A 19,415-nucleotide genomic window follows, 5' to 3' on the forward strand; every position below is an offset into this window, starting at 1 on the left:
ACAGACCTAAATGAGACCGCACCCAGTTAATGTTGCCGAGGAGAGCTTGTAACTGATTTAGGGTTCTGACCTCTTTAACAATCTCCACCTTTTGGGGAACAAAAGTCTGTGATGAGAGAAGCAACCCGAGGTACCGCCAAGGGGCTGTAACTTGGGTCTTCTCAGGTGCTATTTCTAGCCCCGAGACTTTAAGAACACTAACTACTTCATTATGGACCTTTTCCAGTTTCTCTGCATTTTGTGCGGCCAACAAAATATCATCCATATAATGGTATATAACAGCTTCAGGATATGTTAATATCACCGGGCCTAATATTCTCGACACCACTGCTTGACAGATAGTAGGACTATTTTTCATTCCCTGGGGGAGCACAGCCCAGTGAAACCGTTTGGCTGGCTCCTCTGCATTTACCAATGGAATAGTAAATGCAAACCTGTGGGCATCACGGGGGTGAAGATAAATATTGAAAAAGCAATCTTTTATATCCATAATTACAATAGGCCAATTCTCTGGGATCATTGCCGGGGATGGAAATCCTGACTGCAACGGTCCCATTGGTTCTATTAAATTGTTAGCTTCCCACAGGTCATGGAGGAGCCGCCATTTTCCGGAGGATTTTTGGATCGTAAATATAGGAAAATTCCATGGGCTGTCAGTGGAGACTATTCTTTTCTTTACCAATTGTTCACTGATTAGTTCTTGCAAATGCTGCAATTTAGCTCCCCTTAAGGGCCACTGGTTCACCCAGACCGCGGTGTCTGTGGTCCAGGTGAGAGGAGGAGCTTGCGGTGCTCCAGTGGCCTCTACTACAAATTTGGAATTTTTAAAGAAAGCCCCCACTGAGAGATGACATCTCTCCCCCACAGGGTAACTGGAATGTCGAGAATAAATGGACGGGTGGAGGCCAGTCGGTCTTCTGGCCCTTTGACTAGCAGTGGAAAAGAACTTTGGCGAGGAATTTGAATTCCCCCCACCCCCCTAATGTCAATGGAAGGTGCGATAGTAGGCCAATTTTTATCAGCAATAATGGTGACGTCTGCCCCCGTGTCAAGCAGACCTGTCAGCTTAACCTTTTGGTCTATGTTAGGGAAAGTAACCTCGCAATCCATCATTGGTCTTTGCAACGTTACTGGCTGTGACCAAGCCACCTGGACACAGTTGTCCTGAGATGGCATTACTTGTATAGGCAGTAGTTGGGCTACAATATCTTCCTTCTGCAATTCAATTGGAACAAAAGTTGGCTTAAGAAAAACAGAAACAACATTTGCATTAATTAACTTGACCACAGAAGGTATTACAACAATCCCCATCTCTGTAGCGTTTGACGTTCCAGTGATAAGAAATGTCCCATTAGGAATTACAGTCCCAGACCCAACAGTCAAGACCACTGTATGATACGCATCGGTATTCAGAGTTGTTGTTGAGGCAGCTGCCAGCCCCAAGTTAAGCCTACTTGGGATGGTTCCCCCTATGGTATTGCCGGCAGCACTCGCCGGGTTTCGCTGTTCCGTGGATGTTGGGCATCTTGTGTCGTCGCGCTGCCCCGAGTGCTCAGCTGGTGGTTTCCTGACTGCTTAGATCTTGCCGGAGTGATGGGTCGCCCTTGCTGGTCAAACCGTGAGCGACACTCTGAGGACCAATGCCTTCCCTTTTTACATTTAGGACAAATATCGGGGGGTACTGGGGTTTTAGGACAGTTGGTTTTAAAATGTCCAAGTTCTCCACAGCCGAAACATTTTGCCTGGCTAGGCTGGAGAGACACTGCTAGTGCTTGGGTGACTTCTTTAGCCACATCTTTCACTAGTTGCTTGTTATTTTCAGCCATATGGGAACCAGGGTTATTTCCCATTGTAATTTGGGCTTGCGCTAAGGTATTAGCCAGTTTATCAGTGGAAGTAATGTCTTTACAGGCCTTTACCATGTCTAGGGGCGTTGGATCTTTAAGCGCCCGCAGAACTGGTTGGCACTGTGCATTAGCATTGGATATGGCAATTTGTTTAAAAATAATGTCTTGTACACGTTTCTCTTTTGTTTCCCTTGCTATCACTTCCTTGAACCTCTCAGCGAACTTCATAAAAGGTTCATCTGGCTCTTGGAAAACTGAGGTAAATGGTGGCGTCACCTGAGAAGCCTCAGCGATAGTCTGCAATGCTTTAAAAGCCAGATTCTTAGTAGTGAGCAAGTCCTGTGGGTCTATTTTTACTTGTTCAGCATTAAACGCCCATTTTCCAATCCCAAAAAGCATTTCAATTGTATCCGGAACTGTTCTGTTTGTGCTACCTGCCGTCTCGTGAGCATATTTGCGGACATTGGCATGCCATGTATCTAAAAACATGGTTATCTCCATATTATTTAAAAGTGTCCTGGCCAAGTCCTTCAAGTCATTTGGTGTAAGTGTAAAGGCTTGTAAAAGAGAACCAGTAACACCCAGAGCATATGCAGAAGACAGGCCATACTCTGTCACTGCCTTTTTTGCATCTTTAATTAGAGGAATCGGTAAAGGCTCCCATTGTGGGTTATCGGCACGGTCATAAAATACTGGAAAAGCTTGCACTGCTTGCAGATCACTAAGATCTTTAGCTGGTACGGCAGCACGTTGCATACGAGAAAGGCGAGGCGGTTGATGACAAACCACCGACAGATCCGTGGTGTTATGCGTGTCTTTAAATGAAGGATTAAACGGATTGTTTGGCGATAGGCCGGTAGGCCTCTGGTTTGGGCCTAGTCCATGGGCGCCGCCATCTTGGGCCGGATGTTGACAAAGGGAGGGGGCGGGGCCACCGTGAGAAAGAGGAAGTTGGGTGTGGCGTAAGGGCTCACAGGGACTGCCCACCACAGAGATCGGCCCCTCCCCTTTTGACACCACGCCCAGGGGGTTGGCATCGGCTGTTTCCTCCCCCTTACTCCAACCTCCATTTTGTGGCAGCCCTTCACCACGCTCTCCGCCGCCACCTTGTGGGCACCCAACACGTGCACGTGGAGAGGCCCCAACGGCGGCCGTCACCATGCTAGCAATAATTCCAGGGTTCGCCGGTGGATCGGTGGAGGGGGGGCCTGTGAAACCGCGACGCTGGAACCGCGCTTCGACCACAGCTCCCTGCGCTACTCTGTCCTGGGGCCCCCTGGATCCCTGCGGCCTGGTCTGCTTCTAGGATCGAGTGAATCAGTGACCTACTATTAAGGCATGCGAGGCCTGTTTGCCGTTTCTGTTAGCCGCCGCCCACAATTTTCGGCCTAAACGCTCCCATTCCGTTGTAGTAAGATGAAACGGCAGGGAGTAGTTCTCTTTAGACATATATTTCTTTAACGATTTTACTGCTGCCTTGTCCACTTTACGGTTAGCGTGAGTTAGAAGGGACTTCAGGCGGCGGTAGGTCTCTTTTTCTCTCTTAGAGAGAATTTTCCCCATTTTTAATAAATGAAATAAGGATGATAGGGAGCAGGGTCTGCTCGGAGGGCTACCTACCCAGGGTAAAGGTAGACTGAGGGTCAGTCCTTTGGTCCCACGTCAAAACAACGAGGGATTGCCAGCTGATAGCTGAAGAAATGCCGAGGTGCTCTGCCCGATCGCTTCCTCCAAGGTCCACTGATGACCAAGGGACTCACCCATCCCGCGGCTTATGCTGCTTCGGCGTAGTGGATACCACCACCGCGTTGGGGGCCAATTATCAGCGGATTAAAAATAGCCCACCGATACGGTGAAGAGGTTTCTGCTTCCAGGAGCAAGGCTAGGAAAGCGGCAAGCAGGGCTCCCTAGGATCAGGCCCCTTAGAAGCGAGGTCGGCTCCTCCCACCCCCAGCCCGGCGGCCGCCCCGAACAGAACAAGTCCGCACTTGCCAGGAGTCCACGAGGAAAAGCCAAGTTTATTGCCGTGCGCTGGCTTTTGAGGAGAGCATGGGAATTCCCCGGATGTAGGCGGGGAAGAGGGGCGGAGATGGGGAAGAGTAACGCACTTCATTGGGTGCATGCAAAGGAAGGGAAGGAGGGAGGGGAGGAGCGGCAAAAGGACCAATAGGAGAATGAGACGGGTGGGGAAAGTCTACCATAGGGCTTCCGGCACTCCGAGGCAGGGACAGCCCCCGCCCGGGCTCCAGCGGCGCCTCGTGGACGGCCCCGCCGGCAACCGCCCCCATGGCCGGGTCGGGCCAGGACAGGGGGCTGCGACCCGGAGGGTTTTGTGGGAAGAGGAAACTTGGATAAGGAACGACTAAGGGAAAAATAACCAGGGTAGACATATTGGGGTGTATAATATTCAAGCTGGGGAAATGTCCATCCGAAAGCCCCCCGGTTCCGATCCAGCTGCTGCACGCGCTCCCCGGGGTCCTGGACCTCCGCATCTTCGTCCACCCAGCGTTTGTAATATATCTGCCACTTGGTGAATTCCTCATCAGTCTGGTCTCCTCCGACATCGACTAGGTCATGTAAGGAGTGCAATTTTTTCAGTGGAATCAAATGCACTGAGCTATCAGAAAAGGTTACTGTTTCAGAGGCTGCCATGTCCATGCTGGCACTTCCTGAGGTGGTGGCCCATAAGCTGGAAACACCTGAGGGGTTGGAGCACTGTGTTTTGGCACTACTTGTGTCTTAGCGCTGTTCCGCGGTGCGCTGCGTGATGGGTTTCCCTGAAGGGGATTACCATCATGTTCATATTTGGAACAGCAGTGATCTGCAAAATGTGACCCCTTTTTGCAGCGTGGACACAACTTAGGGTCAGGTTGGTTTTGTCTTTGATTTTTGCAGTGCTTGCGAATGTGCCCAGTTTGCCGCAGCCACAGCAGGTTTGCTGTTTAACATTCATAGCCACAAAAGCAGCAGCCATGGCCTCATATTTGTGATTTAGTGAACCAAACTTCCTACATGCTGTGGTGACTAAACGTAGTACAGGGCACAGCGTGATGTTACTCAAGGTGGGCCAAAGGTATATCATTTACTGAATGCAAGTGCAACAATTCATAATACTTGGCAGAGGGATATACAGACTAGAGGGTGGGAAGAACAAATAGAACCTTCCGTCATGCAACTAAACACTTTTCAAACACTTCGCAAACCATTTTTTGACATTCTTGTGACCATGAGTTAACTGACTAATACAGTCCATGCAGGAACTAAAACTAAAAGTTCTTTTGCTTCAGGATTGCTTCTGGTCCCAGGAAGATGTGGCACTGCCTCAGACTGGCAGAGTCAGCAGTTCTTCCTCACTCTTGCTCAGAGTCCTTTCTTGCTGATTTCTGTGGTCATCTTTGTGGCTTCTTGCTGAACACCTACAACATGTTTCAACCATTTTATCTAGATCGGGGTTATATAATGTCAGCAATATTTTCCTACAATCCCCATTTATCAGCGGATGATAATATCCACCGATATGGTGAATGGGGTCTTCGGCTTCAAGGGGCAGATGATGGCCAGCTCAAGTGATATCAGCTCTTTTGGGTCTAGCTCCTTGAAGCCCAGGGTGGCTCCTCCCGCTCCCAACCGGCGCTAATCCCTCGAAGGAAGACAGCCACACAAGTCAGGAGTCCACAAAGAGAAGCAAACTTTATTAGAATGTCCGGTATTATATAGAGGTCAGCGGAATGTTCCAGAACATGGGAGGGGTAATGGGAGGAGAGAGGGAGGAGCAAAGTATCCCATTGGCCCATATGCAAATTGAGGGGAGGGACAAGGAAGGGACCAATGGGGAACCAGAGTCAGAACACAACCTTATGTGGAAAACGGTGCATTGCACCAAACTGGGGCCAATCAGGGAAAGAGTGGCGGGAAAATGCCCTAGGGAATTGTGGGAAGAAGAAACTTGGACAGGATGACTAAGGGAAAAATACATAGGGTAGCCATATTAGCATGTACAACTTCAAACGGGGGAAACATGACTAGAACTCCTAAAACCATTAAAGTTTTTGTCGAGTTGCTGCAGTGCCTCCTGGTTCAGTGGGCTGGGGCCTCGGATGTTCGCATCCTCATCAACCCATCTTTTGTAATACCGTTGCCATCTGATAAATTCCTCCTCGCCTTGGTCTCCTCCAACACTCATTAGCACGGGTGACGGCCAATTTAAGAAGAATAATGTCTTGGGCTTCTGTATGTGGGACCTGTTTTGCTGGTGCATCTTGAAGTCTGTCACCAAATTACATGAAAGGCTCAGTAGAGCTCTCTTTATTTTCAGTAAAAGCCTTTTGTAGTTTCCCTGCACTGGGAACTTCCAAGAAAGCACAAAGAGCACAGTCTCTAATATGTTCTAAAACATGGCGTGGGGTTTCTCTTGCTTGTTTATGTGGATACCGAAACTCACCCTTCCCCAGCATCTAGTCCAGGGTAACCTTGCCAGCAGGGTCCTGGTCCGGTCAGGTAGGGTATTCTTCCTGCTTTTTCTCTATAAATTGCCTAAAAGCATTTTCCCAGAATGGCAATTTTATTGTAGTGAGAATCAGTTCAGCTGCCATCCAACAGTCTCAGGGAGTCATTTTATGACTTTTCATAGTAAGGTCAAGCATATTACTTGCGTATGGAGAATCTAATCCATGTTTCATCACTACCCTTCATGACTCTTTTACCTCACTGAAGCCGATACTTTCCCATTGCCCCTGTTTCCTTTTTGCATCATTTATAACCAGAGTGACAATGCAATTCACAAATTCTGTCTCTCCTGCAGCCATGGCTTCTTTCTTGACCTGTACCCACTCATCATGTGAGTCAAGGGGATGCAGATCAGGCTCTCGTTCTGGGTCTGGTCACCCAGGATTAAAAGAATTGTCCTCGTTGTCATGCTCCTCAAAATCAGAATTAAAAGAAAGCTTTGGCACCATCGACTTAGGACGAGCAATGTCATTGGGGATTGCCTCCAGGAAGGGAGGTGCGGATGGATCTGCGGATGTAGTGGGAGACGGGCTTCTCTGCTCTGTCTCCTGTACAGAGTCTTTGGAGTCTTGAGGGGCATCGGCCGCAGCCTGGGCCCTCTGTTTGTCTGGTTGAGGTCTCAATTCCATAACCATACACCACAGGTAAAGTAAACAATTTTCGGTGGAAAGAAAGGACTTCACCAACAAGCTTATGAAGTTTATAGTGAAGACATTTTATTACACAAAGCACACAGTTTATATGGGGTTAGGACTACAGCTTATTGGCTAAATGAGTTAACACACCACCACGCCAGATACTTCAATTGGTTAAAACCTCTCTCTCACAAGTCTCATGTTTATATTATTTCATCCTGGCTGTTTTCGTGCCCCCGCAGAGTCCTGTGAATTCTTACTATGTGAATTCTTGGGGAGTAACCTCGTCCCTACCAGCCAGCAGCAGCTGAACTCCTTGCTGCCTCTGGCTGATAGCTGAGTCTCACAGGGTTTTTCTGTAGATCTGAATTGCTCACTTTTGATTTTACCGTAACAACACACAGGGTCTCAAAAGTTTGGCTGCGACTTTATCACCTTTTGTGGCTTTGTCCCATATCTGCACGCCTGCCTTGTCCCAGGTGTCTGCGTTCAAGATTGTAACTGCATTCACTTCAGGGCTTCCTGAATCTGCCCATTTCAGTACATGCCTCAGCGAATGGCTGCCCATCATGACTTTGTGTTTGTCCATTAATCTCTCCCTTAAACAGAGGACGGATTTCTCTTCAGAGGATGCAGCGCTTCCCACTGTTCCCATTCTCCACAGCTCACCTGTCTTTCCACAGGCATTAGGGTGGCTCTGGACTTCTGCTTCCTTTCAGCAGTACTTAAGTTCTGTGGGGCATTCAGCGCCGCACGTGTCTCCTTTCAATGCTCTCTTGTTTCTCAAAGGAGCACCATTTGTGGTACATTAAGACACGGAATCCATTCTCTTGCAAAAAAGAAGACAACTTTATTAAGACACATACCCTATTTATACCCTTCAGGCTTTTTTCTGTAACTTTCCAGTATACCTCATCATGGCCTTGCAGGTGTTCATTGTTAACTGTTGCAGATCACAGAAGACAAGAGGGTCTTTTCACAGCTTTGTGGTTATCTTTTGTTCCACATGGTTGTTACAAGTTGTTTGTTTACCGAGGCTTTCTGCCCACCAGAGCAGTAATTCTGTCAGTGTCAGACACAGAGGAATTTTCTACTCCTACAAATGGGAATTTGTAGGCTGCCCCAGCTTCGTCCCTGCTCCTCCTATGGGGTGTGGCGGGGCTGGTGGAAAGGGGGGCCCAAGGGTGGGCGCTGGGCCTGGGGGGAGAAGGAGAAGGGATTGAGGAGGTGGGACTGTGGAGGCAGAGAAGTGGGAGGGAGAGGAGGGACAGAGGATGGGGAGGAGCCGGGACAGGGGGACAAAGAATAATAGGAGTGACCACGTGGCGGGCAGGTAGTCAGTATGGGCTGGGTGGGCAAGACTTGTTTTGGGGCCCCTTGGGTGAGCCGGGAGGGAATCCCGGGACCCGCAGAGTGGGGAGACTAGAGAGGGGCGATCCCATTGCTGGGGAAACCCCGGAAACCTGGAATTAGGGGGTGGCAGCACAGAGGGACCTCCAGGTCCCTTAAGTGGGGGTCCTGGAGAGTGAGAACCCTCTTGTGGAGAGGAGGGGCACCAATGCAAGGGGGAGGTGGGACCCCCAAGACCTGGAGAAGGCGAGACCTGAGAAAGGAGGGACCCCTGGGGCTCCTGGCACATGGCGGCAGAAAGGGGAGAAGAGACCTCTGAGACCCTCAAGCCCTTGGCATCCCTAAGCAGGACCCCAGAGAGGGGAACCCACAGGACCCCATCAGTGCAGAGAAGGGGGAGTCCCAGAACAGCAAAGTACAAGGTCATGGAGGAGGGACCTCTGGGATTCCTGGAATCCCCAGCAGCCCGGAGAAGACTGGAACAGCGTAGAGATGGGATTCCCAATACCTGTGGGACCCCCAGCAGTCCAGACAGTGGGACCCCAATAACCCCAAAGTGGAGCGTTTGGAGAGGAGGAACTCCTGGGAAGATTGTTTTGGGCTGAATTTTGGTGTTTTGGAGATTTTTAGGGACATAATACCCAGTGACTTGTAGAGATGGACTTGGTAAGGACAAACCCTCAACCCAACACATTCACACCTTGTTTTTCCCCCACACCAGGATTTCTCCTTCCCAAAGTTTGGCTGGATGGAGGAGGAGGCTGAGAGGAAGAGGAAGATGCCCCAGGACCCCCAGGCAGGTGAGGAGGAAGTCAGTGCCCCTTTGCCCCTCTCTTGTGCTGCATCTTCCAGCCCAGCATGGCCCCGGCTGCAGGACAACTCCGCTGCCGACGCCGTCCTGCCGGGGCCAGGTTTGGGGGGATGTCCTTGGCCTTCCCTGTGGGCCGGAGGCAAATGCCCTGCCTGTGCTTGTTCCTTCCTGCTCCAGGCCCCGAGCTGAGCACGGAGAGCATGGAGGACAAATCCTCGTGGCAGAACCTCATGGCAGAGGATCTTCTGAATGGCTCTATGGCACAGGATGTCACTGAGGAAGAGAAGCCACAGACATCCAGCCAAGGGTTCTCTGAGGAAGAAAAATTCAGCCAGTGCTGGGAAGGTGACCAGAGCTTCAGTCAGAGCTCAGACCTGGTGGTACAGCAGCAGCTTGAGACTGGGAAGAAGCGCTACAAGTGCTTGGAATGTGGGAAGAGCTTCAGCAAGAGCTCCTGCCTGATCCAACACCGGGTGGTCCACACTGGGGAACGGCCCTACATGTGTCAGGAATGCGGAAAGAGCTTCAAGTACAACTCCGATCTGTTCCGCCACCAGCGCATCCACACTGAGGAACAGACCTACATATGTGGGGAATGTGGGAAGAACTTCAGCAGCAGGTCAGACCTCGTCACCCACCAGCGCATCCACACGGGGGGACGGCGCTACATATGTACGGAATGTGGGAAGAGGTTCACCCTCAGTGCCAATCTTCTCACTCACCAGCTCATCCACACTGGGGAAAAGCCCTTCACCTGTGGGCAATGTGGCAAGAGTTTCAACAAGAAATCCAACCTCGTCACCCACCAGCGCATCCACACTGGGGAACAGCCCTTCACATGTGCTGAATGTGGGAAGAGCTTCAGCACGAGTGTCTGCCTGACCCAACACCGGGTGGTCCACACTGGGGAACGGCCCTACACGTGTCAGGAATGTGGAAAGAGCTTCAAGTACAACTCCAGTCTGATCCGCCACCAGCACATTCACACTGGGGAAAAGCCCAACATATGTGGGGAATGTGGGAAGAGCTTCAGCAGCAGGTCATACCTCGTCACCCACCAACGCATCCACGCTGGGGAACAGCCCTACATATGTAGGGAATGTGGGAAGAGCTTCAGCAGCAGGTCAGACCTTGTCACCCACCAGCGCATCCACACTGGGAAACAGCCCTTCACATGTGCTGAATGTGGGAAGAGCTTCACCCTCGGTGCCAATCTTGTCGCTCACCAGCGCATCCACACTGGGGAAAAGCCCTTCACCTGTGGAGAATGTGGGAAGAGCTTCAACCAGAAATCCAACCTCGTCACGCACCAGCGCCTCCACTCTGCAGAACGGCCCTACACATGTGGGGAATGTGGGAAGGGCTTCTACCAGAAGTCTGGCCTCCACGTCCACCAGCTTATTCACACTGGGGAGAGGCCCTACATGTGCGGGGAGTGTGGGAAGAGGTTTAAGACCAGTTCCCATCTCCTCAAGCATCAGCGGACGCACACGGAGGAGAAGCCCTTCCACTGCACTGAGTGTGGGAAGAGCTTCAACCGGAGGTACAGCCTTGTCACCCATCAGCGCATCCACACCAGAGAGAAGGCCTACACATGTGGGGAGTGTGAGGAGAGCTTCAGCCGCAGGTCTGACATCCTCAACCACCAGCGCATTCACACTGGGGGGAAGCCCTACTTATGCGGAGAATGTGGGAAGAGGTTTCAGACCAAGACCTATCTCCGCTATCATCAGCGCAGGCACACAGGTGAGAGGCCCTTCCACTGCACCGACTGCGGGAAGAGATTCTACCAGAGCTCCGAACTTGTCGCCCACCGGTACAGCCACACCAGCGAGAGGCCCTACAAGTGTGAGGAGTGTGGGAAGAGCTTTACCAACAGCTCCCACCTCCTCATCCACTGGCGCATCCACACTGGGGAGAGGCCCTACAAGTGTGAGGAGTGTGGGAGGCGCTTTACTGTGAGCTCCCACCTCGTCATCCACCGGCGCATCCACACTGGGGAGAGGCCCTACAAATGTGATGAGTGTGGGAAGAGCTTCATCAACAGCTCTAACTTGACCCAACACCAACGGACCCACAATTAAGGGAAGCCCTACGAGTGCCCTGACTTCAGGAAAAGCTTCATCTGCTGCTCCAACTCCATCACGCATCAGAGGACCCACGTTGTATGATCCACAGTGATCCATGTTGGGCAAAAACCTTAAGACCCATGTTGACTAAAGACTTGATGACCAACATTCCTGATGAGACCTGTTTAGCAGAGACCTGCTGACCCACGTTCCAGGTGATCCGTGCTGGGCACAGACCTGGTGTCCCATGTTCCAGGTGATCCATGCTGGGCAGTGCATTGGGTTTGTGTGGCCAGATTTTGGAAGCAGGGGGCTCCAGGGATGCATTCTGTGAGCAGCTGCCAGAAGCTTCCTCCATGTCTGGCGCCTGTCCTGACCCCCCTGAATGTGAGAGTGACCCACGTTCTTGTTAATCCACCCCTTGGTGCAGATTAGATTTACTTTATAAATATAACTGTATATGTAGAGTTTAGAAGAATTTTTTTCCATGTAAAGTAGGTTTGGAGTATTGGTTCCTGTCTGCAGTGATATAAAAGCATAAAAATAACACTTCCCTTTCCTGGCTCCAAGCCCAGCTTGTCCCCTCTGGGTGCCCCTGGGTGGTTCCTTTGCCCACAGGCAGCAAAGCACCTGCCCCTTGTGCAGCTGAAGAGCATTGGAGCCATGAACCATGAACATTGCAGTCCCTCGGAAGGGGAGACACAGCTCCCTTGGTCAGGAACTCTTAAACATCCAGGTTAAGGCAAACAACTGTTTCTGCAGCTGGTTTCTGCACCCCTTTCTCTTGGGAAGGAAACACACTGAGAACAAAACCACAAGAAGAGCGAAGTGCTCAACTGTGGCCACTGATAATGAGTTGCTGTTCTGATAAATGATTTTTCATCAATCCCCTCGCTGTGCTAATAACTAACTCAGTACCAAAAATCTCCCAGTTACAATGAGCTCCTGTTTAAGCAGCACCAGGAAGCTGATCCCAGTCTCCTGAGGTCCACTGCGAGGGTGAGTTCTGGAAAAGCAGCTTCTGGACTGGAAAACTCAGGGCTGGTTGAGTCGGTACTGGCTGGAGCGATGCCGGGGCTGGGCCAGAACTGAGCACCCACATCATGGTCTTGTCTTTGGGGAGCTGAAATAACCACCTGATTAATTGAGTGTGGCACATTGAAGCGAAGGGGGGATAGACCCCAAAAGTCACAATTTTACGGCTGTTCTAGTGAGACTTTTGCCACTATGGGGTTGGTTTGAGTGTCTGGATGGGGGGTTTTGATGGTTTGTAATTTTTGCTGCCTTGTAAGCTGTTTTTTTGTGGTGGCTGAAGCACAAACTCAGGTTGCTTGTACAAACCGAGACCTTTATTAGCTACAAACTCTGCAATTTGTAGGGTTTGCGAGAGGAGCATGCAAACTAGGGGGAGAGACATGCAAGCTGGTACTCTTCCACTACCCAGGAAAGTTAACGGTCTTTCAGGCCATGCCCACAGCCAGACAGTGCAAGCAGGACAAAACTCTGAGACAGAAAGGGTCAGAATTCAGGCCTTGAGTGCAAGCAGCTCTTCTTTGTTTCTGCTCAAAGCCCATGGCTTCCTGCTGACATCTTCAAGCACCTCTGTGGTTTCATGCCAAACTTGCAGCCCCACAGCTCCCCCTTTTTTATTTTCAAGCTGTAACACAGAGACTTGTGCAAAACTGTGAGTAATCATATGCTGCATGCAAGATAACAAACATGGAACACAAAGCATAATACTGGAAACCACAAACAAACTCATTGATATAATGATAAACACTTTCTTTAACCATGGTCCTATGCCAAACTTATCAAGCCAGTTAAACAAACTGCTCAACCCTCGTTCATCACTTTTCTGAAGTTGAATAGCAAGCTCTTTCAGCTTTTTAATGCTCTGATGTATTGATTCGGAGTGGTGCCTGAGGTTCATGCAATAGAGCCCCTTAAATTCTTCACAACCATGTCAGTGGGCCAATAACAAAAAATCAGTAGCTGCTGTGTTTTGCAGCGTGGCTTACCTTATGGGGCCAACATCTGTTCACAGTTGTTCTAAGGCTAAACTGGTTGCATTTGTAAGTTGTACTAACCAACATCCTAACTTACTAAGCATAACTAAGGCATGAGCAGTACCAATACCAGACACTAAGCTACCAAAAACTTTCTTCCAAAACGTTATGTGAGAATCACAATTCTCTGTAAAACTGTGTGTGTCAACGTGGACATCAACAGAACGGTGAGGGCGTTGGTGGGTAAAAGGGCTAGACAGGGTAGGTTTGCTGAAGGTACAGGATCCGCCTTCTGTGTGACTGGGAATACCTTCCCATGCTCTTTGTCCACAAACTAAAACCAGTCCATCTGGCAGACCAACTGCATCAAACTCAGGTTTAACAGTTAAATAACTGCACTGTCTACACCAAAAACACGTTTTCATAAACTCCTGAGGGGGACACATCAAAGGCTAAAGGGTCTTCAAAGTGCGGATCAGTAGGGTAGAAATAAAGCCAAAAGGGGGCAGTTAAGGTGCCTATAATCTCTAATTATTGGGACTCTTAACTGGAAAACAGGAAAACTATTTTTATGCCATCCCTCTGGTTTCTCTTCTCTTGGCCCTTCTAAGCCTCTGCAATCTTTCAGCACTATTTTCTGTTTATCAGAGTGAGAGCAAGAAGGCAGTTTTTTTCTTATAAAAGTGACCTGTTCACTTTTGGAGAGTAGAAGGCCTCCTACCGAGCACGTACAAAATGGATTCGCTGGGGTAGCCATTGACAAACACAGTGTATCAGCTCAGATTTCTTCAGCCAGGGTCTTCCAAACATTCTGTTGGTTGGAGAAACAGAAAATTAGTAAAAAAATTCAGAGAACACTGAAAGTAAAAAATATCTTTTGTTCACAGGTGGGCCTTTCATGTACTCCTCTTCTGCCTTCCTGTAACTGACATTATCCATGGCAGCAGTTCTGTGGGTGATGGCCTAAAAAAGCATTTAATTAATTTATAATCATTCCACAAAGCTAAATCACACTGAGGGATTTGAAACTGCCTCAAGTGAACACACTTGGAGAAAAGGGCTCCCCAGTCACGTAGAAAACTTGGCTGAAGCTGCTCATTGAGTGCCTTAAATTCTTAAATAAAGAATACACATCCTGTAGCATTCCCAGGGGAATGCTTTTATCCCCAGATTAAGATATTATTCAGTGATTTTTTTCTACACAAGTTAATGTTCTCCTGGGAGAATTCCTGGGAAAAACACCAGGTATGTAAGGCAAGTAACTGTAAAACTACCAGCCCATCCCCTTCCACACAAAAACAAAAGACCAAGAAAACCCTGGGAACTTGCCACATTAAAACAAAACCCTGAAAACAAACCTTTGAAGCATTTCAGAAGTAATTAAAATACACCAGAAACAACAAACTGCTGGAACCTTCTTTCTGTGCTTAAAAGTCAGCATCTAAGTGACTCAGGCTGTAGACAGGTGTGAATATTCCTGCCCAGCTTAGTTCTGTGAAATCTCCCCAGGTCATTCCACACGAATTCTGTCACACTAAAACAATAAATACTGATAATTTGTGCTATGTATTCCCTTACAGTCACTTTTCCCACAGCTTCATGTTTGCTCCCCTCAGGCAAAAGGACATTGATTCTAAACCTGGTGCCGTCCCCAGGGAGGTGCTGGAAGTTTGTCTTGTCCCCCTTGGCATGTGCTTCCTCCAGATAGTGACCCTCCATGTCCAGGTGCTCTTCATCCCCCAAGGAATGTTTCTGTGCAGGGCACATGTTTTCTGGCCATCAGGAATCCTGTCAGCCCAGAGGACTGTCTCCCACTTGTTCAGATTTCAGACAGACAGTTCTCAGTGCCTCTTATGTGGCCCATGAACCCCCAGTTGGGTGTTTTCCCTGTCCCTCTGGTTCGTGCTGAGGCCCCTCCTGTGTCTGCTGGGGAAGGTCCTCGGGCCCCACTCTGGGATCCTCCTTCCTGCCTGCGGAGCCTGAAAGAAAGGCCAGAGTGTTTCTATTCTGGTCACAAAGGGCTCCCACACCCAGCGTTGCACAGCCGTGGAAAGGAGGGAAGTTCATTCTGCAGAGGATTTTTACTCCTTCCCTGCCCAAGAGGTTAAAAACCAGCACACCATTAAAACCCAGTTGAGTTTCTGCCCCTCTCTGTGGCTCTACCCCTGTCTGGCTGCTCCCAGTGTTCCCAGTAATACCATTTTAGACACAGCATAATTAGAAGGCCCAGAAGACCTTGGAGAAGCTCCAAAAGAAAATGTCATGCGAGGATGGTGATGGTGAAGATGAATGGTGGGTCCTGAGACCTCCTACTCGATTTCAGAGAAGGCATGTTAAGGGGCAGAACTGGGGAGTTTCTGGGGTAGACAATTCTTTAGGCTGGATGTAAACTTTTGATAGTAGAGTTATAAACTAAGTAGTGTTATAAAATTTGTAGAATCCATATACTGAGGTGTGTGTCAATATATTTTATGTACCTAAAAAGCTTTTTAGTGAAGAGCTATTTCTCTGCCTTACTCAGATCATCTTGGAAGTTTTTTCCTTCCTGAATTGAGGCAACAGATTGGCAACCCAAATGGAACAACAGAACTGTGACTTTTCTAGATCAACTATTTCGTCCATGAGAGATTCTCTGCAGGCATTTGTTCTAAAGAATTTCTCACATTGACCTGAGAAAGTCCAGCTCCTAAAGACCCCAAAATACAGAGGGGTGAGGTAAAGAAAAGTTCTTTTGGATTGTTATTTGCTAGCCTTTATAATGTATTTTTACCAGAAAATTTGTTGAGAAGAGTGTTCTGGGATCCTCTGGTATTGTGAGAGTGTTTGTGAGTTTTTTCTGGTCTCCGAGGTGAAGGCTCAGTCCAGAGAAGGGTTTTGATTGGTGAAAAGGTAGCTGCTTTGCCTGTCTTGTGGTGTGGATTAGCTACTGTTTCATTGTGTTTCGTTTGGGGACAGGCCAGGGCTTGATACGGTCCCCTTTGTGGCTTTCACATAGAGGGTGCCACGCAGAGAGGGGTGGGCAGCCTCAGGGCTGAGGCTGCTGCCTCTGTGTTTATCTGGCAACAGTGTGGCCGTGAGAGAAGCAGGGGCCGAGCAGCCCGTCTGTGCTGTGCGCCCCCTGAGAGCGCAGGCAGCATCTGTTTGCGTGGGGAAAGCCACGGTAAGGAAATCACCCCCCACACACACTCACAGACGCCAGGAACTCGGTTTGTAGCCCAAAGAAAGCAAGCCCAGGTGCAGGGCAGCCAGTGGTGCATCATGTTACAAAAGTGCCTCTGGACTCAGATATAGGGTGAGCCCCTTATACCGAGCTGGGCTGTGGACTGACCGAAGAGCTCAGGCACAGCAGACATCAGAAGGCTTGATCAGAAGGCTCATAACTTAGGGAGTTTATTCAAGATAGATTAACAGTTCTCATAGCTCATAGTAGAAAAAGTTAGTTCCTAGAAGTTCCTATTACATCAGTAGATCTACATCTAACTCAGTAATATCCACACACCTTTTGTGCACTGTCACACCCAACATGCTACCACATTATTGGTTAACCAATTCACCTTGCATACACCACAGCCTCTCATTGGCTACAAGCCACCACACATAGTCCAGGTAGCTCTGTTCTCTTTAAGATAGAACTCCAAACAACTTTCCTTAAGGGATGCGCTTACACGCACCCCTACACTCAGAGGCCATGAGTTTGAGTCCCATGAAGAAGGAAGTTTTTGTCTTTTGTTTTCCTGCCTAAAATGTGAGGTGCAAACATTCAAAAGACAGATTCCCAGGAAATCTCCTCTTGTGTTAGTATTGAAGCACTAATTAGCTCTGAGACATCTCTTAAAAAGCAAGAATTGTTTAAGCTAAGCATACACATTTGGCCTCTGTGCAAATTAGATGGAGAAGTCTGGTCCAAATTTGGGTCCTTGCAAGTTAAAACAGTGTTACAACTTTGGTGTTTCTTGTGGAAAGAAGACAGATAGAAAGATTTTGTATGCAAAATTATTTTTGCAATTTCTAAATTGCCCAGGATGGAGTCCAGGTGTGGCTGCTGAGGCAACAGGGCCAAGGGCCACAGCTGTTCCAAGTGGGGCTGGCACCACTCCAGCTCTGTCTGCTGCTCCTGCCGGCCCTGCTCTGTTTGCCATCACAAGCAAGGATGGGCAGGGGGTGGGCAGTGCCGCCACCGCCAGAACAGCAAGGGCAGGTGCCACGCCGCTCTCGAATGGTGGGGCTCTGGGCGCTTTGCCTGCTTGTGTTCAGCTCTTCCAACCTGAAGACTGAGTCTGTATTAAATAGTGAAATAATGATCCTCTACAAGCCAGATGAAAGAAACGGCTCCAAGTTCTGTTAACTACCCACAGTCAAAGAGACAGAAGTGTACTCCTGTAATTTACATTCTTAAGAGCCCCTGGAAAATTAGCAATTTGATGTCATCATGAGTGACAAAATGAATTGGTTTTGCATAGCAAGTTCCCTGCTTGGATGAATTCTTAGACTTACTACTCCAAAGCTAAGAAGACTTCTGCTCCTGGAACAACTGCAGCAACAAAGACTGATACAAATGAATATGATATAGTTTAAATTGGGTTTTTCTGTGTTTATTACCTACACAGTTGGTAACCATGATTCAAGTCTGAAACCAAAATTTGCATGTAGCTCTAGTCCATAATGTCATAAAATAATTGTTCAATTTGTGTTATAAATTTATCTGAAATTTGGAAACAAACTCAAATTCTAAATCAGCTAGCTTTCAAAATTGTCTCATTAATCTTTGAAGATATCTTCCACAAAATTACTTCATGGTTGCCAAACTAAACTTTGATAAAACAGCTGTATATTTCTTATATAGTTTTGCTTAATAGTTTGCTGCACAATTAAATGCTATAGTTGTTGCTCATCTTTATGCTACAATATTAAGTGTGAGAGACTAGGCAAAAATTTTGTTTTTGTCAAGTCTCTAAGGGGGGACTGATGCCTTAGGATTTCATATCTTCTTAGAGTTTTATATAGTTGAATAAGTTTCTCACATCTAACAGCTTCTAACCACTGTGCCACACTGTTAAGAGTAAGATAGTCTTTAGAACATCTCATATGGGACACTTGCACCAAGATTAGTGTATTATAGCCATAATAAAATACCATTTTAGACACAGTGTAATAAAAAGGCCCAGAAGATCTTGGAGAAGCTCCAAAAGAAGACATCATGCGAGGATGGTGATGGTGAAGATGAATAGGGGGTCCTGAGGCCTCCTACTCGATTTCAGCGAAGGCATGTTAAGTGGCCTTAGAGTTTCTGCGTTGACAATTGTTTAGATTGGATGTAACCTTTAGATAGGAGAATTAAGTAGTGTTATAATTGACAGTAAAGAGCTATTTCTCTACTTTACCCACGTTGTCATACAAATTTTTTCTTCCCTGAATTCAGCCAACAGATTGAACCACTTTTGTCCCCCTGGTTTTAATGATGGCAAATCAGATCTATTTACATAAAATGAATTAGTTGTTATTGGAAATAACTGGACAGAAGATTTTAAGCAGTATTATTTTACTACACAATATAAACACTAAAACTACCTGTCAGTAGTACAGTATTAGACAGGACAGTGCATTATGCTAAAGCAATTGTTGAAGCAATTATACTAAAGCTCCCCAAAAAGAAATAATTATTAAGCAGAGATTGATGTAACTCCCCCAGACCGAGGCTCATGGGGAGATCTCTGCTCTCACATTGAGAAGTGTCTTTGAGGAGGGTCCCTACCCAAGGCAGGAATCTCTACAGACTCACCCCAAAAAGATTTTTTAGAAGAACCTGCCCCTATGAAAGGGGCCTGGACCTTTATACCATAAAGGGATTGAGCGACAGTGATTTGGCTCCAGTGGTTGCCTCACCATCAGGATGTTAGTTCAGACTTGAAACCAGTCTCCTCCAACCAGGAGCCCCTCTCAATTTCCAACTGATACATGTGCAAATAGGGCATTGTTTGCTTGGACATTCCAGGGGAGGACATTCTGCCAGGTCTAAAGTAAACAAATCTGCTCTTCCCAATGAATTTCCAAGGTCAGCTCTGTGTCCCAATGGATGTTCCTCCCACTGTGTTCACCAGGTGCCCACAGGGAACCAGGAGGATGAGACCACCAGCCAGGGGTCTTCACAATGAGAGTCACCAGAAATGCTGATCACCAGGTCTGTGCCCAGT

General features: G+C 48.2%; 1 protein-coding gene across 1 annotated transcript in view; it reads left to right on the top strand.

Moving 5' to 3' along the window:
- LOC139676597 (zinc finger protein 850-like) overlaps nucleotides 1-18,604 on the top strand; it is a 33,125-nt gene extending 14,521 nt beyond the window's left edge. The window contains exons 2-3 of the mRNA XM_071565728.1: nucleotides 9,060-9,138; nucleotides 9,327-18,604. Of these exons, the coding sequence (XP_071421829.1) occupies nucleotides 9,087-9,138; nucleotides 9,327-11,233 (1,959 nt within the window). The 5' untranslated portion in view covers nucleotides 9,060-9,086 and the 3' untranslated portion in view covers nucleotides 11,234-18,604. The remainder of the gene's footprint in view (nucleotides 1-9,059; nucleotides 9,139-9,326) is intronic.
- The last annotated feature ends 811 nt before the right edge of the window (nucleotides 18,605-19,415 follow it).

The sequence above is a fragment of the Pithys albifrons genome, chromosome 10 (genome assembly GCF_047495875.1).
Source record: "Pithys albifrons albifrons isolate INPA30051 chromosome 10, PitAlb_v1, whole genome shotgun sequence".
Classification (NCBI taxonomy): Eukaryota; Metazoa; Chordata; class Aves; order Passeriformes; family Thamnophilidae; genus Pithys; species Pithys albifrons.